Raw genomic sequence first — 12,127 nt, forward strand, 5'->3', positions numbered from 1 at the left:
AAAACCATTGTCATTTTAAAGGAGGCTACATTGTAATAATGTTTTAAGAGAGTTCCTGAATTTCATCTTCTTGGCAAGTGAGTTATTCTTTGCAATAACCTGCAGAGCATGCTGACTAATAATGCTGTCCTCCCAACAGAAAATCCAATCGGATTTGACAAGTCATGAGATCAGTTTAGAAGAAATGAAGAAACATAACCAGGGAAAGGAGACTGCCCAGAGGGTACTGTCCCAAATTGATGTGGCACAGGTACATACCCCTGCATACACTAAAGAACTTGTTTTTGTTGGGTATTAAATCATAGTCTATATTAGACAATTTGGTTATTAGAAAAATTGGGATTAAGGGCATTATTTGAAAACTACAATATGATAAATAATAGAGATTTAGGGGGGTTGTACATTTTAAGGATAAAATCGGTTAATAAATTACCTTGTATTTAGTATCACATTAAGGACAACTACTGAGTTCTCCCAAATGTATGCATTCTTTGTGCTAGATAAGTAGAAAAAAATTGCTTTACTTTTTTTAAAATCTTGTATATCCTCAGGAATAAAGAAAAATCTATTAACAAAAATCTGACTGCTTGTTTGGAATGTGAAATTACATGGGTGCTTTCTTACATTGTCTTTACAGAAAAAATTGCAAGATGTTTCCATGAAGTTTCGATTATTCCAGAAGCCAGCCAATTTTGAGCAACGTCTACAGGAAAGTAAGATGATTTTAGATGAAGTGAAAATGCATTTGCCTGCATTGGAAACAAAGAGCGTGGAACAGGAAGTAGTACAGTCACAATTAAATCATTGTGTGGTATGTATTTCTGAGGACAAATACACAGCTACTCCTTGACTTTCCTTACTAAGCAGTCTGTGAAAAAAAAAAAGAGGTATGTGTTGATGATCGTCCCTTATAATAGAAGATTGTTTTCAGATAACTGTAATAATTAATACTATGTAATTTAAAGACTAAAAACAAAAGTTAGCACAGGTGTATTGAGATACAAGAACTTTTACTGAAATAGTAGCCTTTGAATACATCCTCTATAGGTGTCTTTTCTGAATCTGTAATTCTCTAAGGACTGTGCAGAATATAAGAGGAACTACCTTTATTTAATGTTTATAGTACTTTGAATATGTTTTTTAAATGGAAATTCTAAAAAGAAATAGTCTAGAAACAGCAGCAACAGCAACCATAATAAAAACTATTCCAGAAATGAAAACCAAGTAAGCTCTTCCCCAAACCCTAGTATCTTTCCATTCAACGTCAGTGCTGGGTATACACTGAAATGCCACCAGACCTCAAAGACAGAATAAAAAGGCATGAAAGGCATGTGATTAGTTTGTAGCATAAATCTTCACAGGGTTGCGGAATCTTGAGCTGTGTCCTTTGTTGCAGTTATTGGATATTCGCCAAGTCAGATGATGGCTCTGACAACATAAGGCTTAATTGTGAGGGCATCTACTGGAGTAATACAACTGTTACTTAACTCTGTGTTTACTATGGGCTAAGAGTAGAAATTCACATAAAATAAAAGTACTGAGGGGCGCCTGGGTGGTGCAGTGGTTAAGCATCTGCCTTCGGCTCAGGGCGTGATCCCGGTGTTCTGGGATCGAGCCCCGCATCAGGCTCCTCCTCCGCTGGGAGCCTGTTTCTTCCTCTCCCACTCCCTCTGCTTGTGTTCCCTCTCTCGCTGGCTTTCTCTCTCTCTGTCAAATAAATAAATAAAATCTTTAAAAAAAATAAAATAAATAAAAGTGCTGAATATTATTAACATTAAAGGTAAAAAAGGTTATCTAGTTAGTACTTTGTGTTTTAGGTATTGTTTCTGTATTTACTCCATAACATAAATTTAAAAGAAACTCTTTAGATGCCTTTCAGTCATATTGTGAGTGGGAAAGTATCATTTAACAAAAAAATATTTTTATGCAATGACATTTCTTCATAACACAGACTGCATTTTAGTGGCATCATTATTATAAATATTCCTACCCTGAAAAAGAAAATTTGAATATAATAATGTATAATTATTAGCTGATATTAGATGAGCAACATTAGGGATTCATAGAAACATATCTCCTCTTAAATTTTGCAAAAATTATCAAAAGCAAAATGACCCAAGTATACTGTCATCATGATTAAATATATTCCCAAAGGGACAGCTGTTCCCTTCTATGAACAGGTCTCTAATGGTACATAGTAAAGATGAGGTGAAAACAACCCCCCCGGGAACCAGCTGTGACTGTGCCCTGACTCTTTACAGTGAAACATTTTCAAGTTCTTGCTCAGTTTGGTTCGGATTCTGGTTTAAATGTTATTAGCAATTCAAGTAGTCTTTCTATAAGGATATCTTTTCTTTACAACTTTCATATATTTTTAAATTACTTAAGATGGCCTATTGCATACACTGTAGTCATTGCCTTTGCCTTCAAGAAATTTTTGTTCAATTAAAAAATGTCTTCCCAACAGGAACGCAAATAAATATAAAGGATATTTCCATCCCTCAGTGATAAATATTTTCTCTGCATACTGAATGGCATGGTGTTAATGGCTAACAGTTCTTTGAACTTTCAATGTAAGGGTAAATCACTGAGATTTTTTTTTTTAGTGTTTAAAGAGTAAATCATTTGGAAATAACTCTGATTCTAAAATTCACTCAGTTGATTCCCTCCATACAGTTACTGATTGAATGTTTCTACATACCGAGATATATGGATAATTTCTAAGATAAAAGTAAACTGAAGTAAAAAAAAATCATCTGGAAAGCTCAGAGAAGAACCCAAAATTATTAGTAAAGGAATATTAACACAAAACAACTGTCAAAGAAGGGATTAAGATGGAAATGGATTATGTACGTAGCTTTAACGAATAAGATATTTGCTCAGCCTTTACAGAAAGTGTTATTAGGCATTGATTTTAAACTGAGAAGAGAGGATCAACCCAAGTTCTGTTCTAATTCCAAGAAAAAGCAATTACCTACTAGTAACTTTATTTCTTAGTACCAATAAAACAGGTAGTTGTTCACACTTACCACTGAACGAATTAAAGTAATAATGTATAACGTAAACTATTATATATGCCTGTCTACATATATATACATATACATATGTGTGTGCATGTATGCATTCATGCACACACATATCTTTCCAGGAAAGTACTTTGTGTGATGACACGTGTTTCATGAGACTTTGTTAAAGCAGTGTACTTTTGTGAAGTAGTATGTGTGTTCTTTAGGGTTGTGATATATATGTGAATTTTTAAATAATATTTTTGTGTCTGTCTATATATAATTAATCAGCCCCATTAAGAAAATACATTTGTATAATGTAATTAACATATTTAAAATTACCTTCCTTCCTTACGTATGACTTAATTAATATATGTTGAAATTATGATCTGGAAACTTAAATGTTTTATGCCCACTAAATGTGTGAGAACAGCAGTGAATGTGTCTGTCTTGGCCACCACTGATTGTCTAGTGAATCCGGTAAAATGCTACTCCATTAAAACTGCAAACACGAAGGGCAATTAAGGTGATCTCTACCTCTCTTTCTTTTTATTAACTATTGCAGTGTAATTTGGACACTATTGCTTATTATTATGTTTTGTTTTATGTTTGAACTTAGAATTTGTATAAAAGTCTGAGTGAAGTGAAGTCTGAAGTGGAAATGGTAATAAAAACTGGACGTCAGATTGTACAGAAGAAGCAAACAGAAAACCCCAAAGAGCTTGATGAAAGAGTCACGGCTTTGAAATTGCATTATAATGAGCTGGGAGCAAAGGTACGTGCTCACTGAAACCACAGACACGGGCTACTTACCACTTTCTTTTGAAATAGCAAAGCAAGAGGCAGTGATGATGCACAAATAATGTCTTAGAAAGTCTTAATCACATCAAAAACTGGGGATGTACTGTATGGTGACTAATATAACAAAATAAAAATTATTAAAAAAAAAAGAAAGTCTTAATCATTTTCTCTCAATAGATAGATATGTACATTTATGCATAGTCAGAGATACAGATTCCCCTGTGCAGTTCTTAGTAGGAAACAATAATTAATCAATACGGATCTTCTTTCCAATCTGCATTAAAAAATATGTACAGCTCAGAGAGGTTCTTACTGGCCCATCAGATAGTTGTATAAGAGTTTCTTTGTTCTAAACTTGGCCTTCTCATTGTATAAATTTACTTGTGATGACCTAAAGGCTAGAGCCTTTTATAAACTAATGAACTTACTTACGTTTAGATACAATGGAGTTGACACATTCCACATAGACCACATTAGGTGTAATAGAGTTGTCACATTCTGTAGAAGTTACTTCCTTGTGTGGCAAGCCTTGCCTAATCCAACACATTTGGCTAATAAGGTAGAATGGATAGCCAGTTAAGTCCTATTGCTCTGTGACTATTCATTGTATTTTTGTCCTGATAGATTCCAATGACCAATTCCATGGCACTGTTAATTAAAGATATTTACATCTCTCTATCCCCTTTCCAAAACTGTGGAATGACTAGGAGAATTATCTCACTTCCCTCAAATCAAATATTCTTTGTATATTTCCTATAGATTTAAAACTTTGATGGTTCAAAATAATGTTGGTAATCATAAAAAGTAGTTATAAAGGCATGAATTGTCAACATCAAGGATTTATCTGTCCTTTTCTGTGCTGTTATTTTACATTATTCTAAACTTTCTAAAATATTTTTTGGTGCTCATCTAAGGTTTAAAGTATCAATGTAGTAATAAAATAATCATTTCTGTCCTTAAAAAGTGGTGATAGCTTAACATATGTGGTATTTGAGGGACTAAATGTATTTTATTAATAAATACCATGCTTATTTTCTTAAACTTACCTAAATAAGGTAATCTATTATTGGCATTTATGGCCATTTCTGAATAAATACAAGTTTAAGTACTTTAAGCAAGTACTTTTCTTTTTTTTTTTCTTTTTTTAGTAATATTTTTTAATTATATTATGTAAGCAAGTACTTTTAAATGACAAGTACTCTGGGATGGTTTCACTTTCCTAATGCTTAGTGGGGAAAGATGAATAAAATAAAATAAGGGCCAAAGCAGAAAAAAATAAAAATGCATACATTTTAATTCCATTCTGACTGAAAGAGCTTTACTGGGATCAATGAGGAGAACAGAATATATTTTAACAGCTCAGGTTCTTGACTTTATTAAATATAACAACATTAGTGAGAAAATTGTCACTTCATCTTTGACACAAATATAAATTTGTGTCCATATTTGTGAAGTAGCCATGCAGACACAGATTTGTAACATTTCACCCTGTAAATAGATAGATGGTTGTGTCTTAAAGCTACTAATTGCAACTTACTTTTTACTGAAAGTGAATTTTAGATTAAAATGGAAATCTGGAAATAACTGTTCATTTTAGTTGATGGTCTTTATTTTTGTATTTTAAAAACCTTCGAATTTATATTTCACATGTTTTGAAAGAGAGCTTACTCTCACGTTATGGCAAAGTATTTTCCTTCTCATTGGATCGAAAAGTAGGGAACACTGATACACAATAAATAGCAAAGCGGGAGAATCATCTTGAAATAAAATACATTTCACCTGCTTCTATAGCCCACCAAGCTACCTCTGGAATAAAAGACCCTTAAATCCTTGTGGCGAAGTTTATCATTGTGTTAAAGATACCACAGATAGTGAAGTTGTATCTGCATTTGGTATCTCCTCTAGTATTTATAGACCTTTACAGGTGCCACTTGTTCTATATTTAACATAAACTGAAGAACCTCTAATAGTAATCCTAATGCTACAATTTGTTAATTTCTGGAAAGCTATTCTCCATACTCAAGAGTTTATAATTTGACCTTCTGTAACTTTACACTAAAATAATGTATTAATAGGTACTTTTTTATTAAGAAAATGTACATTTTGGGGAAAGGTGGTTTCTTTGTTTTTTCAAATATAAACTGTTGTCTGGGCCTTTTTTTTTCCTTTTACCTTGAAGAATTTGCACAAAATCTTTGCCTTTGCAAGAGTAAATTTTACATGAAATAGTCATTGAATTTAAAGCAATAAAAATGATGTCAGAAGACTCAGTGCCCCGAGTTAAATATAATTAGGAAGTGAATGACACTCCCGAAGATGTGAAGCCCTGTTTAACCCTGAAAATATACATTTGAAAGTTTATGTTTATTTAGCCATTTGGCACTTAATAATAGCATGAAAGCAAAATGAAAGATGACTAAGAAATCATACTTAGCTTTAACAGCATGACAGAATACAGCAAAAGTGTAGGGCAAAAATTTATTTTGGAAATAAAGATTAAGAAACAATAATAAAAGGAATATATATAAAATGTCAGGTAATCCTTCTCTAAGAAAATATTGTCTGCATCTAAATCTTTGAAGCACCTTCAACAACACTGGTTTCATTTGACAAAATCAAACTAAACAGACTATGATTATGATTATGATTATTACGTAAAAAAGACAACACTTCTAGTTTAATTATCTTCAAAATTTATATGGTTGTACTTGCCTCAATTCAAGGTATATTACTTTTTTGTTAGCTCAGGCTGCCATAACAAAATACCATAGACCAGGTGGCTTAAACAACACACATTTATTTCTCACAGTTCTGGAAGCTGGGAAGTTCAAGGTGTCAGCCTAGTGAGGACACTCTTCCAGGCTTGCAGAAGCCACATTCTCATTGTGACCTCTCCTGGTGGGGGTGGGGGGACGGAAAAGAAGGAAGAGGGAGGAAGTGGGGTGGAGGGTGAGAGAGAGAGGGAGAAGCAGAAGGAGAGGGAGAGAGATCTTTCTTCTTCTAATAAGGCCACAATCCTATCAGATTAGGGTCTTACCATTATGATCTCATTTAACCTTACTTCCTAAAGATCCTATATCCAGGTGCAGTCACACTGGGGATTTAGGCTTCAACGTATTAATTTTGGGGGGATATGATTCAGTCCATAGCACTTTTCTTACAGAACGTAATTTTGTTTATTAGCATCAACTTAGCTTAATGATTAAATGAATAAAACTTCAAGAGTTTCTTGTGTGGCTTCTCTATGCTTTGATTTTTATGGAAACACATGTAGCAATAGTCCTATCAGCCTAGTGCATTTTCCCATCAACCAGTGACTGCTGAGGCATTGTACTGCAGGTGGCACTCTTAAATGTATCCCTTTTCCATACACACACACAAAATGTAAAACTCAATTTTCCTTAAGATGGCAGTGTCTCCTGTTTTATTAAAATCTATTTAGCTGGATATAAACAAAACAGAATAAATAAAAATCAATAATGCATTAGTTCTGGGAAGATAGGATTTCTTTGAAATATTGAATCTGGAATTCTTTTTCTACCAATAGTGCATAGCAAAAATAACTATGCATGGAAACACACTGTAAGGTATATATTTTTTCTCCTGCACACAAATAAAAGCCTTACAGTCAAAAGGGCAGATGCTTTTAATTCCCTGAAGGGGGAAATCTGTAAAAAGAAAAAAATTGAATTTGCAGCCTAAACACTTTTTTTTTTAATGTACAGATACCTCTGTTAAAGAAACTAATACATTTTGTCGAGTATTTGGAATTCATATCAAAGTTTCGGTGTGTTTATTTTGATTGCAGCATTTTAAATTCTTTAAAGATATGCTTACTTTGCCATTTTTCATGCTTATGGCTGGATTCTTATATATTCATATCTATATTTGTGTGTGTGTGTGTGTGTGTGTGTGTGTGCATGTGATTGTATGTGTATAGATAGATTGATAGATTGATCAGAAGAGTTTCTGGGCTTTTTATTAAACCAACCAACCTAGACCCTGAACACTTACAAATTATAGGCACATCTGGAGAGGTGGTGGTGAAGTACAGATTTGTTAATGCTCCATATGAGAATGTGGAAGACTGTGATTTTGAAGGTTTTAGTTCTAAACACTGAGAAATGGAACACAAAATCAGGTCATGATTTTCTCTATTAATAAGGGTGAAAATTTTGTTTTGGAATTTATTTTTTTACCCCCATTGTGTGGCAAAATATACTTAAAGGGGCAGTGAGTTATTCTTTGTGTTGTTTCTCTGCAGACGTAAGACAGTTTTACAGATGCAATGATAATAAAATTGACCATTTTAAGTATTAAAGTATTGCCTCTTGAGAGAAACCGTATTCTTTCTACATTTTGATTCCTTACCAGCAAGAGCAAACCTCATTTGTCTATAGAGGATTGTAGCCTTTGCCTATCCACTTGCAGATGACTGAAGGTTTTCTACAGGAAATCCATCATTTCTTCAGCTATACTTCCATCATTCAGTATATTTAAAAAATTTGACCATAAATTGTTTTCATTTGTATTAAAGAAAATAATTACAGCTGCTTTTTTTTTTCCCTCCCTGGTACTGGATGCAGTCTTTTGGAGAAAGGATCTCTCATCTTCCCTAGACTGTGTTTATTCACCACTAATAGACTATACTGTTTTTCTAAAATATTGTTTTTAAAAAGTAAGAAAAATATTATTTTAAAATGACAGAAATATTAAAGTTCCTGTTAAGTGGCTATAACTAAATCTGAATTGAAGGGGTAAACTAAATTACATTTTATTATCATTCTTTTCAGGTGACGGAAAGAAAGCAACAGTTGGAAAAATGCTTGAAATTGTCCCGTAAGATGCGAAAGGAAATGAACGCCCTGACAGAATGGCTGGCAGCTACAGATACGGAACTGACAAAGAGATCAGCAGTTGAAGGGATGCCTAGTAATTTGGATTCTGAAGTTGCCTGGGGAAAGGTAAAAACCCATATCACTGAAGGTTATTTTTAAGACACAAAGAAACACACGGTAATGTGAGTTTATAAGAAACTATTAATGTGGAGCAATAGTGGAAATACAAGCATTATCTTGCTTCACTTTCCCTTTCCTCAAAAATTCATCAGTAGCTTAACTCCGTATTTCTGAATCATGGTAAAACCAGCAGGCGGCTTTAGTAAGAATCTCCCCAAAGCTTGTTTAGAATTAGGGAGGTTATGAAGAAGTCCTTAAAAGTACATTCATCATTAGTCAGAAAGTGAATCCAAAGATGAGATTGAGTGTTCCCTAGCTTGCCTCAGACAGACTGCTTTAGAGGGATTCCACCACTGTGACCAGGGCAGGGATGGAGAGACTGCACACAGTTGGGCTGGACAGTACTCACAAGAGCAGCAGATTGCTGGTGTCACAATTTAAAAAAAAAAAAGTCTCAAGGGATCGGTGCGCCCGCTGTCATTTCCGCCACCAAAGGGCCCAGGGTTTTCTTTAATCCTAGCTGGTAAATTCTTGCTCTGTCTCTTGACAGCCAGTCAGATATTTTTGCTCCCCTAAAATGTAAGGTCAGGGTGCTCATAGCTTAATTTTTTTTTCAGTTGATTCATTACTAGATTACTTGAAAGTGCATTCATATAAAGGAGATAGCTGATATTAATATGTTTTCACCTTAAACTTTGCTGAGCCATTAGGCATTTAAAAAAAAAAAAATAGCTGCACTCTACCCCGTTGGTTTTTTTTTTAATTAGCAAACACTGGCTTGTATCGGTGAGATGTTAAAAAGATCTATGCTTTTTTTTTTTAATTCAACAAGGCTATTTAGATTATCCAAAGTTGGGAAATTTTAATTGCATTATGTAAAAACTTACAACCATACATTCCACCAAAACTGAAAACTGATTTTCTCTATGTAAATTCAGAGGACAAGTAAATGTAAAATGTTGTTACATAAATATTTTTCAAGTAAATAGTAGTGAATGATTTCTTTTTCTTCCCTCTCAGAATTATTGGTAGAGAGAAGATGTTAAATTCCATCTTTTAGCTCAGGATCATATATGTTATGAGATTATTTTAGTAGCAAGTACAGAGGGTACAGCTTAAAAATTACAGTGGCCTTATTTTTTTCCTTATTACCCAAGCAAGTATTATATTTTTTTGCGTGATAATTTAGTTTGAACCAATGGCAATCATGTACTTAGATGCAGGCTAGGCTGCTGTAAGAAATAAGCAAAAAATACCACGACTCCAAGAAGATAGCGGTTTATATCTGTCACTTAAGGTAGATAGTTTTGGATAGGGGAAGTAGTTTTGCTCCACGAAATTCTCCCAAGAGGTAGGTCCCTTTCATTGTATTGCTCTGCAGTCCTCTGGGTATTTGTATTCTTATGGTAAAACTTGGTCACCACCACACCTCCCTCCCAGCCCACAAAAGGGAGGGAAACCCAAAAGTGGAGGAAACCAGCTCTCTTTTAAAGATGGGTTATAAATGCTCTGTGCATTATTTTACCCATCTTTCATTTGCCAGAAGTTTGTCACATGACCATATTTAGTTTCTAGGGAAGATAGCAAAAGATGGGTCCTAACTGGGTGGACAATGTGTCCTACTAAAATGATGAGTAGATTTTGTTTGAGAAAGAGAGAATACATTCTGGGGGATGCATAGCAGTTTTGGCCCCAGCAGTATCACCCTGTATTTTGCATCATAAGATAAAGGTAGAGAAATACTGGGGCCCCTGAGTGACTCTCTCTGTTGAGCCTCCGACTCTTGGTTTTGGCTCAAATCATGGTCTCAGGGTCCTGGGTTAGAGCCCCACGTGGGGCTTCACCCTCAGGATTGAGACTGCTTAAGATTCTCTCTCTCCCTTTGTCTCTGCCCCTCCCCGTGCTTTTGCTGGTACTCTCTCTCTCTCAATCAATAAAATCTTCAAAAAGTAAAATAAAAGAGAAAGACCTTCATCCTCTGTTTCTCTTTATAAAAAACCCATGTCCTACTGATGACAGTTCCTACCATTAAGTACTCATAAACAAACAAGAAGACCCAGACAATGATTATGATCTATTAGAGGATGAAATACAGTAAAATATGCAGGGGGCAAGTAGTAGTACATGCAGAGGATACGTGAAAATCATCTAGGCTTTCTTCTCAGTCACCCTCCGTTAAAACACCCTCCCATTAAAAATACCTCTGATTGTTCATATCCAATTTAATGGGTATATTAGTTTGCTAGGTCTGCTGTAACAATGTTCCACAAATGGGTAGCTTAAATGGCAGAAATTGTTTTTTCCCTGTCTAGAGACTTAATTGCCTCTTTAAATTTCCTGTCTTCAAATTTGGTCACTTTCTAAAGTCCTGGGGTTAGGACTTTATCATGTGAATGTTGAGGGGACTTATTTCAGCTCATAACAGTGGTGTAGCTTTATAAATATAATTTGGAATGATACCATAATGGTGCACAAAGGAATAGAGCTAAAAGTAAAGGGGATTTTAAAAATTCTGACTACAATTTACAACTGACTGAGGTAGAAACTATGAAAGTATGGCACACAAGAACTTCAAATTCCACAGTCCCTTAAGGCCAATGAGTAAGTCACCTAAGGAGATATTTTTGCATTAGCTTTACCATAAAATCATTAAAATATCATACTATCATATAATTAACTTGGCAAACATTTCTAGATTATTCTTGTCATATTAGAAGGCTTGAGTGGTCTGGAGATGCGTCAGCATATTGAGTCCATCTGGGAAGTATTTTCCGTAAACCAAAGAGCAATACTAATTTGACATCCAACGAGAGAAAAGTATGGAAAAGTGGAATTTCTTTTTTATATAATAACTTACCACTTTTTTTTGGATCTTTTGAAACACTAAGCTGCTAATGCGGTAGGTAGGGGCGCCTGAGTGGCACAGCGGTTAAGCGTCTGCCTTCGGCTCAGGGTGTGATCCCGACGTTATGGGATCGAGCCCCACATCAGGCTCCTCCACTATGAGCCTGCTTCTTCCTCTCCCACTCCCCCTGCTTGTGTTCCCTCTCTCGCTGGCTGTCTCTCTCTCTGTCGAATAAATAAATAAAATCTTTTAAAAAAATAATAAATAAATAAATTCACTTAGAGGGTGCTGAAACCTTTTTTCAAGAGTCACAATCATATAACAAAAACATGTGACCTACAGATCTAAAGCAGTCACATTTATGATAATTTTTTAAGATGAAAAAAATCAAACTCATACGTGAAACCCCGTGATTCCGTAGTACATTCTCATTTCACATGCTCTCTTGGTAGATGGAGAACTTGACTCCAACTGTTAAATCTTGTCTGCCATTTCAAAGGATAAATGTCAGATTTTTT

General features: G+C 34.6%; 1 protein-coding gene across 11 annotated transcripts in view; it reads left to right on the forward strand.

Annotated features, from left to right (window-relative positions):
* Nucleotides 1-12,127, forward strand: part of DMD (dystrophin) — a 2,097,152-nt gene that overhangs the window by 884,814 nt on the left and 1,200,211 nt on the right. For all 11 annotated transcript variants that reach the window (XM_087859359.1, XM_087859361.1, XM_087859356.1 and 8 more), the window contains 4 exons: nucleotides 140-250; nucleotides 638-811; nucleotides 3,625-3,780; nucleotides 8,600-8,770. In XM_087859359.1, coding sequence (XP_087715485.1) covers nucleotides 140-250; nucleotides 638-811; nucleotides 3,625-3,780; nucleotides 8,600-8,770 — 612 coding nt within the window. The remainder of the gene's footprint in view (nucleotides 1-139; nucleotides 251-637; nucleotides 812-3,624; nucleotides 3,781-8,599; nucleotides 8,771-12,127) is intronic.

Source organism: Ursus americanus, chromosome X (assembly GCF_024610735.1).
Source record: "Ursus americanus isolate L20-20 chromosome X, mUrsAme1.1.p, whole genome shotgun sequence".
Taxonomy (NCBI): domain Eukaryota; kingdom Metazoa; phylum Chordata; class Mammalia; order Carnivora; family Ursidae; genus Ursus; species Ursus americanus.